The sequence below is a fragment of the Lissotriton helveticus genome, chromosome 4_1 (assembly GCF_964261635.1).
Source record: "Lissotriton helveticus chromosome 4_1, aLisHel1.1, whole genome shotgun sequence".
Lineage (NCBI taxonomy): Eukaryota > Metazoa > Chordata > Amphibia > Caudata > Salamandridae > Lissotriton > Lissotriton helveticus.
Genome location: NC_136063.1, coordinates 375330018 through 375350638, shown reverse-complemented (window position 1 = coordinate 375350638; position 20621 = coordinate 375330018). Strand labels below are relative to the sequence as shown.

At 48.3% G+C, this 20621-nt stretch overlaps 1 protein-coding gene across 1 annotated transcript in view; it reads right to left on the bottom strand.

Moving 5' to 3' along the window:
* Positions 1-20621, bottom strand: part of EIF3E (eukaryotic translation initiation factor 3 subunit E) — a 284737-nt gene that overhangs the window by 46945 nt on the left and 217171 nt on the right. The window contains exon 10 of the mRNA XM_078686880.1: positions 7045-7154. Coding sequence (XP_078543006.1) covers positions 7045-7154 — 110 coding nt within the window. The remainder of the gene's footprint in view (positions 1-7044; positions 7155-20621) is intronic.

Genomic DNA, 20621 nt, shown 5'->3' with positions numbered 1-20621 from the left:
CCTTTAGCAAAATGGAATTTGCACTGGAAAAACTGGACACTTATTCAGTGGCCCAGCTAAAAGACTTCTGTCAACAAATGGGAGTGTTCTTTAAGCGTGGTGCCAAGAAGGGGGAACTCCAGACCAGTTTGAGGGCTTGGGTGGAAGCTCGCAGAGAAGAGAAGGAGGAGGATGAGGAGCTCCATCCAGAGGTGGGAAACCTACTGGGAAACCTACTCCCCGAACCAATGACCTCCTCTAGGAGGGGCAGTAGTGTCTCCGGGGGAAGCTTGACCGAAGCGGAGCTCACAGACAGGAGGGAAAAAAGGGAGCTGAAGTGGGAGTTAGCCAGGTTAGAACAGGGGAAGGAGGAACAGAGGATGGCTCATGAGCTTAGACTAAAAGAGCTAGAACTCAAGGCTCTACAGTTAGGACTCGCCAACTCTCCAAATGGTGGCAGCGAAACCAGAGAACCAACCAGGGAGTCCAGACCCTACCTGCCTAAGGATATAATTGCCAGCTATAGTCAGGGGGATGACATAGCCAAGTGGCTGGCTGCCTATGAGGTCTCCTTAAGAGCCCATGGGATCCAGGAGAAACACTGGGGGGGTGGGTTGTACAAGTACATGCCTCCTACTGATCGGGACACCTTGTTAGCCTTAGAACCAAAGGAGCAGACCAACTACCCCACTATGAAGTTAGCATTAATTAGAAAGTTTGGGCTAACCCCGGAAAAGTATCGCCAAAAGTTCAGGGGGAGCCACAAGTTAAGCACCCAGAACCGGGTGGATTTCCTGGATTATGCGAGGAAGGCATTGGAGGGCTGGGTACAGGGCAGTGAGGTGAGGGACTATGAGGGTTTGTATGACCTTTTTCTTAAAGAGCATCTACTCGAGAAATGTTTTCCCGAGCTGCGCCAGCACCTGGTGGATAGCAAGCTGACCAACCCCCGGAAGCTTGCAGAGGAGGGGGACATCTGGGCAAGTACCCGGGTGTCCTCAAAGGGGACTGGAGGGGATTCCCAAAAGGCCGGACAGGGCGCCCCTCAGAAGAAGGAGGGGGGGGGGGGGAGATAAAAAGCGGGAGTTCTCTAAAGGTCCCCAAAACAGTTTCCAGGGAAAGGGAACAGGTTTCACCCCTAAGGCTAACCCGCCCAGAAACCCTCATCCTGGCCAAAGCCAGCAGCCAAGGGTTGTCCACTGTTTCGAATGTGGTGGTGTTGGACATTATAAGGGAGATGTCAGATGCCCAAAGAGACCACCCCCTCCCACCGGAGGCAGAACCCCGGGAGTAGCTAGTGTAGCGCTCGGGGAGGAGTTGCCCTTAGATAAGGGGGGGTGAGTGGGCGGGTGTCACCTTAGTGTCCCTGGGAGAACGGGAGATGGTTCCTAAGATTCAGGTGCCCCCAAATACTACCAAGTATGGGCAATGGATCACCATCAATGGCCAGAGAGGGGAGGCTCTGAGAGATACAGGAGCCAGTATGACTATGGTGAGAAGTCATCTGGTGTCTCCAGAGCAGGTGATACCCAATGTACTCCACCCCGCCGCGATGGCTGACGGCAGAATGGGCCACTACCCCGTGGCCGAGGTTCCCTTTGAGTGGGAAGGGGTTGCAGGTTCACTTCGAGTTGCCGTAAGCCCTGCCGTGCCAGTTGATTGTCTGTTGGGGAATGACATGGAGCACAATGCTTGGAGAGAGGTGGAATACCGGACGCATTCAGCGATGCTAGGTACACCTGACTGGGCCTGTGTAAGCACAAGGTCTGCGACTGCCCGGAGAGGGAGTTCGCCTAGGTTGGAGCCTGGAACAATGGCCCAACCCGCTGCCAAAAAGGGACCGACCCGAAGACAGGAGAAGCCTGCTTCGGCTTCCACACCCCATGTGACAGATCGGCCACCTGCGGTGGTGGACCAGGAGTCCGTGGAGGGGGGGGGAGTAGTTTCTCTGGAGGACCTGCCCATACCTGCTGAGTGGCATGTGGAGGGAGGGCCTACCAGAGAAGAGTTCTGTAAGGGCCAGAAAGAGTGCCCTACCCTTGAGGGACTGAGGCGACAGGCTGAAGCCCAGGCAGCAGGGGACGTTGCGGGACACTACCACATTTACTGGGAGGATGGACTCCTCTACAGTGAACCCAAGGTACCCTTACCTGGTTCATCAAGGGCCTTGGTAGTCCCGCAACGGTACCGAGCCTTTCTGCTGGAATTGGCTCAAGAAATTCCCTTGGCAGGACACTTAGGTCAGGACAAGACCTTTGCTCGGCTTGTCCCCCACTTTTACTGGCCTCAGATGAAAGTGGCGTCTAACACCTACTGTCGGACGTGTGTAACCTGCCAAGCCAGTGGGAAAACAGGGGTGAAGCTGAAAGCTCCCCTAGAACCACTTCCTGTCGTTAGCACCCCCTTTGAAAGGGTGGGCATCGACATTGTAGGGCCATTGGATCCACCAACAACAGCTGGTCACAGGTTCATCCTGGTTCTGGTGGATCATGCCACACGGTACCCAGAGGCAATTTCTCTGAGGACTGTCACTGCACCTGTGGTGGCTAGGGCCCTGATGGGGATCTTTACCCGAGTGGGATTCCCCAAGGAAGTTGTGTCCGACAGGGGGACCAACTTTATGTCAGCGTACATGCGGGCAATGTGGAAGGTGTGTGGAGTGACCTACCGGTTCACCACTCCCTATCACCCCCAGTCCAATGGACTGGTAGAAAGGTTCAACAAGACCTTGAAGGGCATGATTAGAAGTCTGCCTGAAAGCCTGCGGAGGAAATGGGACGTCCTTCTACCCTGTTTGCTATTCTCCTACAGGGAAGTGCCACAGAAGGGAGTGGGCTTCAGCCCCTTTGAGCTTCTGTATGGGCACCCTGTACGCGGTCCTCTCAGCGTGGTGAAGGATGGATGGGAAAAGTCTCCCAGGAAACCCCCCCAGGATGTGGTGAGCTACATGCTGGCCTTCAGGAGCCAAATGGCGAAGTTGTGGAAGCAAGCTTCTGACAACTTGGAGGCCAGCCAGGCAGTAATGAAGGAGTGGTATGACCACAACGCTCACCCGGTGGAGTTGGAGCCTGGCCAGAAAGTGTGGGTGATGGAGCCTGGAGAGCTAAGTGCCCTCCAGGATCGCTGGACAGGCCCCTTTGAGGTGTTAGAAAAGAAGGGAAAGGCCACATACCTGGTGGACCTTAAGACCCCTCGACAGCCCCTACGGGTGCTACATGCTAACCGACTCAAACCCCACCATGAGAGGCCCGAGGTCATCTTAATGATGGTGACTGATGGAGGAGAGGAAGCGGAAAGCGAACCTCTCCCAGACTTGTTCTCGTCTCAGGAAAAGGATGGGTCGGTGGAGGGAGTGATTCTCTCTCCAACCCTAACTCCTGAACAGCGGGAGGACTGCCGCCAGATACTGGAGCAGTACTCTACGTTGTTCTCCCTTGTCCCGGGAAGGACTCACCTGTGTACCCATGATGTGGACACAGGGGACAGCCCACCAGTGAAGTCAAAGACCTACCGGGCGTCCGACAAGGTGAAGGCTAGCATCCATGGAGAGGTTACCAAGATGCTGGAGCTAGGAGTCATAGAACCTTCCAGCAGCCCCTGGTCCAGTCCGGTGGTTCTAGTGCCAAAAGCCGCTCCACCAGGCACCACTCCAGAACTGAGGTTCTGTGTGGATTACCGGGGACTGAACTCAGTTACCAAAACTGATGCTCATCCAATCCCTAGGGCGGATGAATTAATTGACCGGCTGGGAGCTGCCCAATACTTGAGTACCTTTGACCTCACTTCAGGGTACTGGCAGATCTCCCTGACAGATGGAGCAAAGGAAAGGTCAGCCTTCTCCACGCCTGAGGGACACTTCCAATTCTGTGTGATGCCCTTTGGGCTCAAGAACGCCCCTGCCACTTTTCAGCGGCTGGTGAATCAGGTCCTCTCCGGTATGGAGGGTTTCTCCGCTGCTTACCTGGATGACATTGCTGTCTTCAGCAGCAGTTGGGAGGACCATTTGCAAGCAGTTCTCCAGGCCCTGAAACAAGCTGGCTTGACAATCAAGGCCAGCAAATGTCAGATTGGGCAGGGATCGGTTGTGTACCTTGGACACTTGGTGGGTAGGGGAACAGTGCAGCCCCTCCAGGCAAAGATTGAGGCAATCATGGCCTGGGAACCCCCCCAAGACCCAGACTGAGGTCCGAGCTTTCCTGGGCCTCACAGGATATTACCGACGCTTTGTGAAGGGGTATGGCACTATTGTAGCGCCCCTCACAGAGCTTACCTCAAAGAAACAACCTCGACGGGTAGTTTGGACAGAGGCTTGTCAGCAAGCCTTTGAAAAGTTGAAGCAGGCAATGTGTGCAGCACCGGTCCTGAGGGCCCCAGACTTCTCCAAGGAGTTCATTGTCCAGACAGACGCATCAGAACATGGCATTGGGGCAGTGTTATCGCAACTCAATGAAGAGGGTCTGGATCAGCCGGTAGTCTTCCTATCCAGGAGACTGCTTCCCCGGGAACAGAAGTGGAGTGCAATTGAGCGGGAGGCTTTTGCGGTGGTGTGGGCTCTGAAGAAGCTGCGGCCATACCGGTTTGGCTCGCACTTCCTGGTTCAGACTGACGTTGGCTGATGCAGATGAAGGGGGGAAATCCCAAGCTGTTGAGATGGTCCATCTCCCTACAGGGAATGGACTTCCGGGTGGAACATAGGCCTGGAGTAGACCACGCCAATGCAGGCGGTCTCTCCAGGTATTTCCGCCTTAGTGATGAGGACTCTCAAGGGGTTGGGTAGCTCTCCCCACTTTCAGCTGGGGGGGGACACGTGTTAGACCTGTCTGCCTTTGGGAAGTCCCTCCTATTTATTATTTATTTTTATCCCCTTTCTGCCCCCCATACCTCTTAATTTTTATGTCCACTGGATACTTTTGTGGTGTTGGACTGGGGGATAGATGCTCTTTTTGCCCTCATAGTTATTTTACCTCAGGCCTAGGAGCCTGTTCCGACTAAAATTCACCCAGATCTACAAAATGGAGGACAACAACTGCCATAACTGTGGCTGGACCCATAGAGTAATACAGAGACTTTCCAGAACCTTCTGGAATTCGCTGGACCTCCAGAGGGAAACCTATATAAGGCAGGACGCGAGGCAGCCATTTTGTGCTGTGTAGTGATTGCTAGAGAGTGGAACTGGTGAGGAGGGAGGCGACACTGAGGAGAGAACAGTGCTTGACCAGGAGTGGAACTGACCTGTGGGCAGATTGAACTTCTGTGCTGACCTGGATCCGCCCTTGTTGACCAAACCCTACCAGGGAACCCATTCCTAAAAGCCTCGAACGACTTCTCCAGAACATACTGAAGTCTCTGAGATCATTGAAGGGAGTCGTGCTTGTAGGGAGAAACCTAACCCTGAAGAATAGCCTCATCAACTGTAGCGCTGTGAGTTTGCCCTGAAGAATTCAAGGAGCTAGCGCTATCCTTTTCAAGGACTCACCGTGTCCTGGAACCCGGCCTGGCCATCTGGAAACCTTGAGTGGGGTAAAGGTTCTGTCCAGCTCCGACTTTCCCTACAATCTGGTGAAGTGCTGGGAAGTGACCGCGGAAGTGAGGCAGTGTCGGAAGAGGCGGATCAAGAGAGAGGCGGAACCCCGGCGTGAGGAGACAGCGAGGCGAGAGCGTCGGAAGAGGTGCAGCCGCGACGTCTCTGCGCATGCCCAGCAGTCGAAAGAAGCATCGCCAGGGGTAGTATCCCCGCATCGACAGCTGCGCAGATCTAGAGGTGCCGACGTCTGAGGAGAGTGACGGGCGGGGAGGTCTGCGGTTGTCGAGTTCTCCGAAGAAGGAGCTTTCCAAACCGAGACTGAGGCGGCAGGTAACCGGAGGGCTGACAGGCGCCTTCTGATCCCCAGACTCGGCGGCTCAGTACTCGCCGGTAAACTGCATCTGGGACAAGTAAGCGGGGCTTGAGCCAGAAGGGGAGGGAAGGCTGACGGAGATCCCTACCCTGGTGTTGCTATAACCAACTCCGGCAGGAGGGTTTGTGCGGAGGTGACTCCCAGAACTGCCAACTACTTAGGGGATTAACGGAAGAAGTCTCCTGCCGTATGGGTGAAGGAAGGAGTATAATTGTGCCGAATAGGTGCGTGAAAAGAAAAAGGGGTCACTTAGGTGCAAGATATCTGTGTGAGAATTCCTGTGTTCTAGAGAGCTGAGGCAGACATAACATGAGCTAGACTCCGGTAAAAGTTAGATTTAGCTTGTCTGTCTTCAGATATCATTGAGCGAGGTGAGAGTTCATATCCAAAGGAATCAACTGTGAAAGTTCCTGGTAACATCTTAAGAATGCTAATGTTTTACTGAGGGAACTGTGTAGACTGATTTCTTTTAACCACTCCCATTTTTCATTGTCTGAGTAGCATTGTATAAAACTGGTGGGTGAAGTAGTGTTGACCTGTTATGAAATTGACAAAAGAAGTATGGTATGAAATTGTAAAGTGTTATCCAATACTCAAAGTGAAAAAGTAATATACGGAGAAATACTGATGTAAAAAAAAAAAAAAGAACAGATATAGTGAAACAAATGTATTTTTATAAATCAATCCATATTTTTCCAAAATATTGGTGTAGAGTCATTTTTGTGTGGAAGTGCATTAAGTTACTGCATGGTGGTGCGCAACCTTTACATATGTGCCTCTGATGATTGACTGTCTTACCCTAGGCCAGGCTACCCTAGGTGACCTGACGACTCTAGGTTCAACAGGCTGGATGTAACTGTTGCCAAGGGGATGAAGATAATGATAACTATTGCTGCAGAAATGCTGTTGACAACTTTCTTGATGTCCAGTTGTGTATCAGTGAAAACAATAAAAAAATATATATTAAAAAAAAAACTTTGTAGTTGCAATTATAGGTCAATTACTTGACTAGAGAAAACTCTATTGTGCTTGAATAACCAACGCTCATTGCTTTTTCTGATACTCCTATAATCATTTCTACAATGAAAATCACTTTTTTTTTTACAGTAAAGTTACTGGTGAAATATTCTTTTCTTCAAGTTCCATAAAATAAAGGGGACTTCCATACCCAATGCTGATACACTGATGAATGCGACAAAAGGTTTCAAAAATAAAGAGACGTGCATTTTCAATGAAGTCTTCTAGGCAGGCCACCAAGAAAAAGTCATTCACAAGCACCTGGAATTAAATAAAAGACAATCTGTGATTGTGTACATCATTTTTAAATAACATTTTAATTAAGACTATTCCTGGTGAACTCCTTTCCACAAATGATTAAACACTTCAAAGTGAAAGTAAAAGAAAAACTTCAAGTGTGAGTTTAAATCTGTTGTTCAACTTGGATCCATACTGACAGACGAATGCAAGATTTTCAGGAGAGTCAATGGCTTTGTAAATAAACACCCTTGACATTTGTAGTATGTCAATTTATTTTATTTACCCGTCTAGAAAATAAATGTGGCATAGGCTGGCCCATCTGGATCTAGGTTATACTCCCCGGGAATACAGCTCTATAATGCATTCCACATGCACAAAAGGTTCTAATAGCCTGGGACATTTAAAAAAAAAAAAATATATATATATATATATATATATACATTTTTGAAGCGTTGTTGAGAGCTTAAACTTGTAATCTAAACGTTACAAATTGCCACAGCAGCTGCATGGTCAGGAATGATAAAGAGAACAAGCATACAGACACATTCAATTAGGCACCGCACTTCAAGGGTGAAGGGCAACTACTGGATTAGATGCAATCAAAGAAAGCAAATTGAGTTTACAAATCTAAACCCCCTCGAGATCAAGCATTGGAAATGTGTTTGTAGGACAACCATGCACAAATGTAAAAAACTGGAAGAAACTCCTATGGTATTATGAAGTGCAAGACAAGGGCGGTAGGTAACGCAGAGTAACTTTGAAAAAATAAAGTGAACGCGATATCCTAAGCTTCATCTGTTGAGGAGCAGAGCATTTTGCTTCTTCTAACGCAGGCAGAGCTCTTATGGTTCCGTCTCTAATTATGGAGCTCTTGGGAGCAGATTTCCTGAAAATTTCCCATATGCTCCTTCTATTGGGATAGTTTTCCCTTTAACTGAAAAAGCATGTTTTTTGGTGTATTTTAATTTAGAAACTACAATCTATATTAACTTGATAATGCATAAATTATTTCAGGATTCCCATTTGGATACACTATGGGGCCAAACTTGTATGCATAAAGAAGTAAACAGAGTTAAAGAATGCATTTCATACTCTTCCCTGAAAGACCAATACAAGGAAGCTGGAAATCTTCATAACCTAAGTGGGACGCATGCCTTTATCCGTTCTATAGCTGTCCAACAATTACAGGCACACTGCCAGGCACTTTGATCCCTGCCAAGAGGTTTCAGGCTTCTGTACAACCACATGTGAGCAAATTATGAAAAAAAAGCTGCAAGGAGGATGCAATTTTAACTAGCTACTGCCTCCATTCTACAAGCACTATTTGCAGTTTCTAGTCCCTACTTTGCTCAGACATAATGGATGTTCAGGATGGGAGGTCATTAAGGAGACATTTTACTGTGCAATAAAAACAAAATTGGCTAAAACCTGAACATCGCAACCACAGTTGCTTGAGCAAGTTCTAGTTTTCACGTACAGGCACGTACACTGGACAACCAGTGCTCACTTTCAGCCCAGGAGGTTGCCAAGAAGTCATCCAATCAGATAGGCTAGCAAATGTTTGCCATCTGTGGAAAGGGAAACTACAAATGATTAGAAGAATCGCCATGGTAAGCAGTAGTCTGACTTTATAATTGGACCATCAGACTACTAAGAAAAGCTTAGACTGCCAAAACTAGGTACACACATCTAGCAATCTTGAGAGCGGTGTGCGCAAAGGTTGGAGCTGCACTTAAGGACAATTAAAAGTGGGGTGAGCAAAAGAAACAAGAGATGAGCACTATCGCTGAGGAATCCTGCAACACATACAAATCATTTAATGAGATGGCACCAAGCAAAGACCAGTAAGGTGCTAAGGGCAGTTCCTAAAGAAACAGCCAGAACTAGATGCATTTTAACCAAAGTCATAAAATTGGCAAATGGGTGAAAACGAAATAGCCTCCAACAATTACAAACCAAATCTACTGTAAAATTGCCAGTAGACAGAAATGATCTCTATATATCTTGTTCTCTCTCGTCTACTCAGTAGTTCCCCAGATGGTTTCCTCTAAAGCCAACCATTTACAGAGTTAGTGGATGGATATCGGAAGACGCCTTTTCCCCTTGGTGCTGCTTCACATACAGCCAGCCTACAGTACAGCCCTAGGCAGGGGCCTTAACCGAATAGTTGTGGTTTCTTTCACACACAGTGGCAATGAACAGGGTTTTCCGGCATGCTTCTTGAGAGAATACCCATAAATGCAGGGAACCCTGCTGGTTGGGAAGACCATAAAATACCAATTTCACCACAAAGTAAGGATTTGCTAGGCACATGTTGCTGAAGACTAATGAATTTGTGTGCGATCAATTGCTTATTCTGATGCATAGCAGAATACGCCCCCTATCTTGGATTGGTAATATCATTTTGCTCTTTTTATACTTCATAGAGACTTTGGCTGATCTGCAGAGCTACTATCTCATGACCCTCATTTTCCCAATCAGTCTATTTTTCTTAGACTGACATTTTTATGTTCATTCTAATACATTTACAAGTGAAGATGCACTGACATTACGTTTGACTCTTCCCCTTCTTTTTCCAAAACAGACTTCGCTTGAAGAGTTTTGTGCTCTTGAATCTATGCTCTATACCACGGTTACACCTGTGCATGTATACACTTCTACATATACTGTAGTATGACAACAATAGGAACTTCGCTCCCTTTTCCTTTTTGTTCTGTTCAGGTTTTGACGTTCGTCCTGATGAGAACCCATGGATACTTTGTGCCATTGATGGTCAATAAGTCGACAATCATGGATAGATCTGGACTATTAATTCAATACATTAGTAGTGGATGAAGGTATGGTTTACATTCTACCTTTATAACTAGAACCAGCTTTTAATTAATCTTGTTACACATTTGGTTACACATCACTATAGCAACATTCCACTGAACAATGCTCCATCAGCACTACTTTCCTACTTTTGTTATGAGTATTTTGTGTAAATTAGGGAACTATGTAAGGAAAACGCAACTTACCCTGTGATCACAGCAACTGTCTGGGCCCAACACTAAAAGGCAGGAGTATGCAGAGCATGTATCACGGGTAGGAGTGACCAGTTTGATTTCAGTGGGAAGTGCAACTGCATTTATGGCTTTCACTGATGAATTCAGTTCTGTATTGATTTTATATTGATTGTTTGTTGCATATATAACCTTCAGGATTGTGCATCCACGAGGAATTAACTATAATACATTAACAAATCCTTTGGAGCCCTTTCTTTTCATTCTTATCTTAAGATTCATCACACAAAACTCCAGCAGCATCTGGACTTCGATCAATTGCAAGGCCATCTCCGAGACCCAACAAGGAGATTACTTTATCTGGGGTTTCAGTTGGCTCGTGTCAGACAATGCATTCAAGCTGACAGCCTTATTAACTACTGTTTGGCTGACACATTACTTCTATGAACACCTTTATGTTGATCACATTTGGTGCTTGAGCATCCGCAAGCAAGTAACAGTAGGAGGAGTCTTGCAGCCTGAAAATGTTCCCGGATTCACATGCTGCTGTGGGTATATTTGTTGGTTGGGTCAAGAAAAGTGTGTTTGTCCTCCTCAGTTCTCTTTTTTGTTGATGTTGTGGGCATCGTCTACCACCATTTGGTGGTAAGTCCATCCCCTGTGTGAAATCAGACTGCGCCCCGGAAGCCCCTATGGATGATCACCATCTTCAGATTTGTTATTTTTCTCCTCCCCTCCTTTTTAGGGCACAGAGGGGAGATGGGGGTTACTCCTGCCATGAGATTTTGTTCACCTCACCTCTTTCCTTCTTGATCCATTTCCAGCGAGGTGGGTGGGTTGCATGTGAATCCAGAAAAATCTTCAAGCTGAAAATCTACTCCTATGAGTCAGTAAACATTTTGTTTTGCAGCATGAATCCCGTATTCACTTGTTGTGCATCCGATTATGTAGTGGTATTTTATTCCTTGGAAATGCTGGGATGAAATACGGATGTGGTGGCAAACAGGTGTTGAAGTACTTTGCTTCCTTGTTTATTTGGATATCCACACAGTAGTCTTTTCTGAAGGTGTGTGGGGATGACCAAGTCGCAGCCATGCAGAAGTCATCATTGGGTAAGTTTGCTAGGAACGCTAGGATTGTGCCCTTCTTCATCAAGTGCACCCTGAGGCGTGTGTGTAGAGCCTTTCCCGCCCTGGTGTAGCAAGTTTGTATAGCGCACACTATCCATTGTGCGATTGTCCACTTGGTCATTGTTGTTCCCTTGCTTATCCTGGAGAAGGAGACAATAGCGGATTCCCTTTCAGAATGGTCTTGGTTTCTTGTAGGTAGTACACAAGTGCTCTCCGTACTTCCAATGTAAGAAACGCCTTCTCGGCCTGTGACTTTGGCTCCTGGAAAAGAAGGCTGGTAGTTGGATGCTTTGGTTGACGAGGAACTGCGATACCACCTTTGTTAGGAACTGTGGGTTTGGTTGTAGGACAACCATGTCCATGTGAATTTGAAGGTATGGTTCGTGTACTGTCAATGTTTGAAGTTCACTGACTGCACAGTGACGTGGTCTCTATTAGGAATGCGGTCTTTAGGTTCAAAAACCTCAACTCCTGTGCATTGGTTCAAATTGCTCAGTCATCAATTGTGTGAGCACATTCTTCAGGTTCCACATTGGCCTTAGTGCCGCCTTCTGTGGTTCTACTTTTTCTGATCTTTCAAGGAATCTCTTTACTACTGGGAGTGTGAAGAGGCTGTCCCCTGCTGTACCTCCAGTGTAGCCCACTAGTACGACCAGGTGGGCCTTTAGTGATGCGCAGGTCATGCCGCTATTAGGATTGTGAAGAATGTTAACAACATACCGTGCTCTGTCCTTGCTTCCATCTTCTTGTTGTCCCTGCACCAATAGATGTACCTGCTCCACTTCTCTGCGTAGCACTTCATATTACTTGGTTTTCTAAACTCCTTCAGGATTTCCATTGTCCTAAGGAATAGCTGCAGGTGTCCAAATTCTAGGTATTCAGCAGCAATGGTGATAGGTTGAGTGCGGATGGTTCCAGATGGCATACTTTTCTGTTTGGCCTGGTTAGCAGGTCCTGTGTTTTGATTGTAATCAATCATCTGCCCTCTGAACCTTTCCAGTAGGTCTGAATACCATACCTGCCTGACCCACTGCTGGGCTTCTAGAAGAAGTGATGTCCCCAGTTGTCTGGCTTTGTCTAGTACCCTTGGGATCAGGGGAATTGGTGGAAAGGCATAGGCAAATCTCCCTGACCAATCTATCGAAAAGACATTCCCCTTGTATTGGTGGATTGGAAACCTAGATGCAAAGCATTTTGCATTTTTTGGGATGCAAATAGGTCTATGCTTGGTCTGCGCTCCTGCGTCTGAATACAGTGTCCAATAAATCCTGTTTTAGCTCTCATTCTTGGGAGGTGCTTTCTTGCCTGCTCAATATGTCCACCTCGTTTCTGCTCACTGTGTGGTGGATTGCGATTACTGTAGTTTTCCTTTGGATCTCAAGGTCTGAGACTGTCCCTTCTGGTTAAGGAGAGTGTGCTTTGCAATTCCAGTCATTCTCTTGGGGAAAGTGTATACCTGTGCCGTTCTAGAATCCAGGGTTGTCCTAAGAATACTTCCACCTGTTCCAGTTAAGATTTCTTGTGGTTTATGGTGAACCCGAGGCGCTGTAGCATTTCCGTTACTGTTTGCATGTCTTAGCGGTACTTTTGCAGATTTTATGCCTAAATGGTAGTACTTTGAATTGGTAGTGTACCCTGCAAAGGATGAATCTGAGATCCCTCTCAGGTCTCTGGTTTAATGGTATGTGTAGGTAGGCGTCCTTTAGATCCGAGGTGGACATATAATCTCTTACTTAGGAGTGGCATTACCACTTGTTGCAATGCCATTTTTAAGTGATGAGTCTGTATGAACTTGTTTAAATACCAGAGGTCTAGGATCAGTGTTAAGTCTTGTTTTGGTACTAGGAAGTACGGTGAGTAGACTCCACTGCCTGCCTCCCTAGACTGGACCCTCTATGTGGCTGGTTTTGGATGAGTTCTTAGACTTCCTTTCACAAATGTGAATTAATGCATCTTTAAGGTTTTTGCCCTTGGAGGGGCATGTGGCAGTGTCTTGGTGAGTTCTATGCAGTAACCAAGTCTTATGTTTAAGATCAAGGTGTTGGAGGTGACTGACCTCCACTCCTGGAGGAACCCTACTATTCTGCCCCCATTGGTGTCCTATGGTGGGGCTGTGGGGCTGTGGGGTTAGGGAGTCACTTGCTTGTTGATCTCCCCCCTCTTGGGCACTGGCATTCTTGAAAGGGCTGCCTTGCTGGGTGTTGCCACTGCTGGTGTGCCTGCTGCTGTGATGCTTGATGGGTAAAAGCTTTGCTGCTGTTGCTGGTGTTGGTTGGCTTGGAAGCCTGCCCTGTTTTCTGGTCTTCTTGCAGTCTAAAAAGACCCTTTAAACTGCAGGGCCTCCATGGCCTTCTCAGTGTAATTGTCCTTTTGTATTTGTTGCAATGCTTCCTTTCCTGCCTGTCTGAAAATGGCTTTGCCGGTGAAAGTCATATTGATCACCAAAGCCTGTGCCTGCAGTTTGAGGCCAGAGACCTTAACCCATGTGTATCTCCAGAGTGTGGTGCCCAAACACATCTGTTTGCTGCATCCAGGGCAGATGAGGCAGGAGTTTGTGATGTTTTTCCTCTCCTGAACTATGGCCTTGGCTAGCTTGTGGAACTCCTTTGAAAGGTGTTGACCTCCTTTGAAAGGTGTTGTATCAGTCCTTTGATCTCGTCCAACTGCTGGTGGCCATAACATTTAAGGAGCGCAGTGGTGTAGGCTAGCCTCCATTGTGTGGCTGCCTCTCTCTCCATCTTCCTGCCCACCAGATCCACTCTTTTAATCTCCTTCTCTGGCGGTGGCCCTGTTGATGGGGGATATTGTTTCAATCTCTTGTGGTCATCGCAATGATGGAATCTGCAGGAACATCTCCCCTGATGTACTGGGGTTCCTGTGTGAATTGTACTTCTCCACCAGAGGGGTTATTCGCTCTCTGAAGCTTCCTTTCCATGGTCAAAGATGCTGGAGAGCATGGGCAGATGGAGGTCTGCCTTCTGGGAGGGCATCAGGGTTTCTAGTAGGAAGTAATAGTGTTTGTCTTCCTCCATTTGAACCTCATACGTTTCTGCTGCCCTTCAGAGAGGCTGCTGTACAAGGGCACATTACAAACAAGCATTGGAAATGCAATAGGTCTCGCATTAGAAAAGTTGGAGCTATTGGTCTTGTAAATGACAAATATTTTATTTATTTGTTGGTTTTTAAAATAGCTAAATTGATAGCTTTGTCATTTACAACGCCAATAGTTCTAATTTTCGCGAATGTGACACCTATAGCATTTGGAATGCAACATGTTTTGTATTTACGTGACTTAGATGGCAGCTCTGGTCGTTAGGCCACATCTCTAGAGAGCAGGAGAGTGCAGCAGTGGAGAGAAGCACAGCAATGCAATAGGTCTCGCATTAGGAAAGTTTGAGCTATTGGTATTGTAAAGGACACATTTTTTATTTATGTGCTTGTTTTGAAAATAGCGAAATTAATAGCTTTGTTATTTACAATGCCAATAGTTTTATCTTTTGCAAATGTGACACCTATTGTAACACAATATGTGTTGTAGCCCTGAGGGGTGAGGAGGGTGAGGGGGGGCGCGAGGGTGAGGGGGGGCGCGAGGGTGAGGGGGGGTGCGAGGGTGAGGGGGGGCGAGGGTGAGGGGGTGCGAGGGTGTGAGTGAGGGTGTGAGTGAGGGTGTGAGTGAGGGTGTGAGTGAGGGTGTGAGTGAGGGGGTGAGTGAGGGGGTGAGTGAGGGTGAGTGAGGGGGTGAGTGAGGGGGTGAGTGAGGGGGTGAGTGAGGGTGAGTGAGGGTGAGTGAGGGGGTGCGAGGGGGTGCGAGGGGGAGTGAGGGGGAGTGAGGGGGTGCGAGGGGGAGTGAGGGGGAGTGAGGGGGTGCGAGGGGGAGTGAGGGGGAGTGAGGGTGAGTGAGGGGGAGTGAGGGTGAGGGAGGGTGAGGAGGGTGAGGAGGGTGAGGGAGGGTGAGGGAGGGTGAGGGAGGGTGAGGGAGGGTGAGGGAGGGTGAGGGAGGGTGAGGGAGGGTGAGGAGGGTGAGGGAGGGTGAGGAGGGTGAGGGAGGGTGAGGGAGGGTGAGGGAGGGTGAGGGAGGGTGAGGGAGGGTGAGGGGGTGAGGGGGTGAGGGAGGGAGGGTGAGGGAGGGTGAGGGGGTGAGGGTGAGGGTGAGGGTGTGAGGGTGAGGGTGTGAGGGTAAGGGTGTGAGGGTAAGGGTGTGAGGGTAAGGGTGTGTGAGGGTGAGGGGGTGATGGTGAGAGGGTGCGAGAGTGAGAGGGTGCGAGAGTGAGAGGGTGCGAGAGTGAGAGGGTGCGAGAGTGAGAGGGTGCGAGAGTGAGAGGGTGCGAGAGTGAGAGGGTGCGAGAGTGAGAGGGTGCGAGAGTGAGAGGGTGCGAGAGTGAGAGGGTGCGAGAGTGAGAGGGTGCGAGAGTGAGAGGGTGCGAGAGTGAGAGGGTGCGAGAGTGAGAGGGTGCGAGAGTGAGAGGGTGCGAGAGTGAGAGGGTGCGAGAGTGAGAGGGTGCGAGAGTGAGAGGGTGCGAGAGTGAGAGGGTGCGAGAGTGAGAGGGTGCGAGAGTGAGAGGGTGCGAGAGTGAGAGGGTGCGAGAGTGAGAGGGTGCGAGAGTGAGAGGGTGCGAGAGTGAGAGGGTGCGAGAGTGAGAGGGTGCGAGAGTGAGAGGGTGCGAGAGTGAGAGGGTGCGAGGGTGTGCGAGGGTGTGTGAGGGTGTGTGAGGGTGTGTGAGGGTGTGTGAGGGTGTGTGAGGGTGTGTGAGGGTGTGTGAGGGTGTGTGAGGGTGTGTGAGGGTGTGTGAGGGTGTGTGAGGGTGTGTGAGGGGGATGGGGGTGAGGGGGATGGGGGTGAGGGGGATGGGGGTGAGGGGGATGGGGGTGAGGGGGATGGGGGTGAGGGGGATGGGGGTGAGGGGGATGGGGGTGAGGGGGATGGGGGTGAGGGGGAGTGGGGGTGAGGGGGAGTGGGGGTGAGGGGGAGTGAGGGTGAGGGGGAGTGAGGGTGAGGGGGAGTGAGGGTGAGGAGGTGTGAGGGTGATGGGGTGATGGTGTGAGGGTGAGTGAGGGTGAGATGGTGTGAGGGTGAGTGAGGGTGAGATGGTGTGAGGGTGAGGGGGTGTGTGAGGGTGAGGGGCTGTAGAAGCAAAAAAGGCAGCCATCTGGAACTTTCCAGATGATGTAAGAGCTGCGCCGATAAAAATAGGGGTATATATTTCCCCACTGACTCCTATTAAAACAGTTGTCAGTCAGTCAAACAAAACTTTATTTGGTTTGTTAAAACCTTAAAAGTACATTTTCCACATTCCGTCAAGAGAGAAAGAACAACAGCATAACATGACAATATTCAGCAAGGAGAAAAAAACAGCAGCATAACAACAATATTAAAAGCGCAATTACACCTCAAGATAAGTGTTGTTTAACTTCTCTTGTTCCTTTTAAAACGGAGTATTATAATATTTATTTGTTAAAAACGCTAAAATCTTACCTATGCGTAGCTTCTTCAGAATGCAGTTTTTACTACTATTATAACTTAATATTAAAACAGTTAATTTTAGGCGGGAGAGAGCATAAATAAAGCCATTGTTTGATTTGAAACTCGGGAATAACCTGTCTGACTCGGGTCTGTTGAAAGGTGCTGCTTTTGCAAGATAAGGGTGCGTGGGTAGGAAGTGACTTGCCCAGAATCACAGTTTAGTGTAGAGGGAAGCCGAGATTACAACTCTTCTCACGTAGCTTAGAGTATGTGTCGAATCGACTCTAGGCGCATCTGGAATCTATAGCCCGATCCCACCGCCCCGGATTTGGGATCACGCGGCACTGCCATTAAATGTGAGCAGTAAACCGGATAGGCTTCCTGGAGTTGTTTACCTAGACGAGTGTGTGCGACAAGCACAGTGAATGCACAAGCGGGTACTGTAATAGTGGGTTGCTTGTTAATGTTATCAGCACGGGGACAGGGCTGTGCAGTGAACAGAAGGGATACTGGGGTGTATTCACTTTGAGGTTGGTTGGAGGCTGTTGAGACTGTCTGTCGGAGATATGGAGAGGTTTGTTAATTGGGGCTTTGAGCGAGTAGCCTTCATTTTGGAGAGATTTCTGTTCATGTTCCAGCGCCTGGAGGTGCTTCACGGATCGGACTGGTTGGTGGAGGCGAGCCTGTCGGCAGTGGAAGCGGGAGATTTTGGTTCAAATATATTTGTTCACACTTGACTTCGCAGCACCGTGTGACCCTGAGCAATCACTAGCACCGTGTGACCCTGAGCAGTCACTAGCGCCGTGTGACCCTGAGCAGTCACTAGCGCCGTGTGACCCTGGGCAGTCATTAGCAAGCACCGTGTGACCCTGAGTAGTCACTAGCACCTTGTGACCCTGAGCAGTCACTAGCACCGTGTGACCCTGAGCAGTCACTAGCACCGTGTGACCCTGAGCAGTCACTAGCACCGTGTGACCCTGAGCAGTCACGAGCACCGTGTGACCCTGAGCAGTCACGAGCGCCGTGTGACCCTGAGCAGTCACTAGCGCCGTGTGACCCTGAGCAGTCACTAGCGCCGTGTGACCCTGAGCAGTCACTAGCGCCGTGTGACCCTGAGCAATCACTTTATCTTTGTCTCACAAACAAATCTGTCAATCTAGAGATTAGAGAACAATGCACGACCAGGCATAAAGCACTACTTTGTCCCTTTACAGTCGCAATGTACGTCTATTCGTTTCCGTATACCAGTGCTGGTGTTAAAAGTTATCAAAGTGTATCTGTAATGGCTGCCAGGCTCTGGATAGATATATATATATATATATATATATATATATAGCAGCTCCAAATTTACAGGATATTAAATCCAAAAGAATGCAGCACACGCAGGGGTGGTTCCAGACAAGAATCTTTAATGTCGGAACACTCACAGCAACAAGACGCGTTTCGCCATCGGGCTTTGTCAATTTGTGCAGAGAGCCGAGGCGCCGGTCAGCTTAAAAAGACGTCATTCTTGAAATCATAAGCAAAGAAGGACTAACATGTAACACGCTACAGTGGCCGCCATCTTGAAACGGTCACAATGTGAATTAAAGTGAAGAAACGACCTTATAATACATAGTTATACAAATGTAAATACAAGCGCCGAACATTACGATATAAAATAAACATCGCATTTTAAACAGTTATGAGTCCTGAATTGAGCCCTAGATGGGCTTGTGCATGTAGACATTGCGCAAGCACAAAATACCACCAGTATCCGACTCAAATGGTAAGAATGGTGAGAAGACAGTCATAAATATAACTATAAAAGCATAACAATTAGTGCAAGTTTGTGCAAATCTTGTTAGACGACCATAATGATAGTCAATACATAAGAATGCGCACTGCCGACAATGTTCTGGAGCTGCTATATATATATATATATATATATATATATATATATATATATATATATATATATATATATATATATATATATATATTAATAATGCCTGGCTTAGCAGGGCCTTTTCCCGGATGAATCGTCTGCACTTAGTCATTGCACAGAGGTGGGTGTGTCTTAATGCTGGTAGGATGGGGCGGACTCCGTTACTGGTTACGAAGGACGCCTTGATTCTTGGAATGCACTGTATTCCCTGGGAAGAGTATCCCTAGACCCTGCCTGCACTGCACGAGAAGAGAGTTCCAGGCCCTTAAAACAAGACGGAGGGCATTGCTGTGGTGAGGGGGGAGGAGAAATGCGACACGGCGGGCAGGGGAGGGGGCGGAGCGGGGAGAGCGGCGATGAGGGTGTGAAGCAGCAGGGGCCTTTGAAGTGAAGCTAAGCTTCACTTCAAAGGTGTGGGAGGAGTGCGGCTGAGGCAGAGCGCACGCTGTGGGAAGCTTGTGGGGCGGAGCGGGAAGAACTGCTGGGGAACAGATGGCGATTTGATGATGTGCACGCGCATTTTAGGTCAATGCGCTTGCGCATTGACCTAAAAGCGCACGGGCACAGCACCAAATCGCCAGTTGGGTAAAGTCTGTTTAAGTCCCTATAGTCTCGCTCTGCTCAATGTGCATGCGCATTGAGAGGAGAGACCTAAAAATGGTGTCACCCTAAATGGTCTTGGATCTGGGTACAATATGATACAAAAGACTATGGTCTTTGACCTTTCTTGTAGAAAGGAGATCAGTTAACCTTTAGTATATTCAATAAGTCATTTCTGAGCATGCTAAAGAACAATACATCTGCTCATAATACTTAATAAATTAATCAAACAAAAACCGAGAAGTGCAGCAAACCAGACTCTACTTTACCATGCATTTTATTTTCATGTCAATTGGTGACGCAATTGAATTACTGAACACTCTACGTTTGATATTTACACATTAAGGTTGCTCCAAGGGGAACGTGCGTAAAGGGTGCTCAGGTGTGTAGTGGTGAGGAAAGAAAATTCAAGGAAGTGACATAAGGAAACAATTAGTATGATTGAAAGGGGTGGACTGGTTGTAAATCACCGTCCTTTTTGGCCTGGCCACAATAGTAGGCAGCTTCTAGTTACAATTTTACATAGAATTATAATCTTATGGTTTTAGGGTCCAGGCCCTTTAAAAGGCGTCGACGTTTCGACCTGTCTTGAAGCCATAAGGATGGGTTAGACCGTGGCCATGTGGGTCTTCTTCAGGACAGGGTGGGGCAACCCAGGGTAGGGTGATGGGCCTTTGTAGTACCCCCCTCTGTGATGCACTGGGTGTTGATCAATTCCCAGAGAAACCGGTCTACATGCTCCTGTGGCCGTGCTGAAAAATCCTAGGCTGGTCGCGATAAAACGGATTATTAGACTTAATTGTATTGCAAGCGACCAATCTTCACTGTGTCTCGAGGGTAGTCCGCGTAGTTCGGACCTCCTCATTTGGTGCGGGAATTCAATTCCAAAAACTTCAAAAGCTCAAACGCAGCATATCAGTACCGCCTGGAATAGCAGGATACTGGACAAGGGCAAGTCGTCCGGGAGCATAGGGCTCAATGGGTAGTCATTTATGCCCTACTCAGTGTACTCTGTATGGAGATCATGCTATGTGGCCTCGAACTGCCTTTGTTCATTGAACATTGCAACCTTGTCATCCTCTATGTTCCTCATGCAGCTCCAGGTTCAAGGGAGCCTCCATGTTTGCCTGCTCGTCTTCTGACTTGGGGATTTAGAAGGTCTTACGGGATGCAAAATTGTCTCAGGGATTTGTCAAACTCCTTCTTCCCCTGGAGATGGGCCACAATTTTGACCTTGAGCCTTAGCTTTTTCGGTTTAACTTTGGTCTTTCGGCTAGCAGATTGCAGACCTCGTGTGCATCTCCCTGCGCAAATTTATGGTGGCGGTTGGGGCAGAACTTAAAGGGGGCATTTTCCATGATCCTCTGT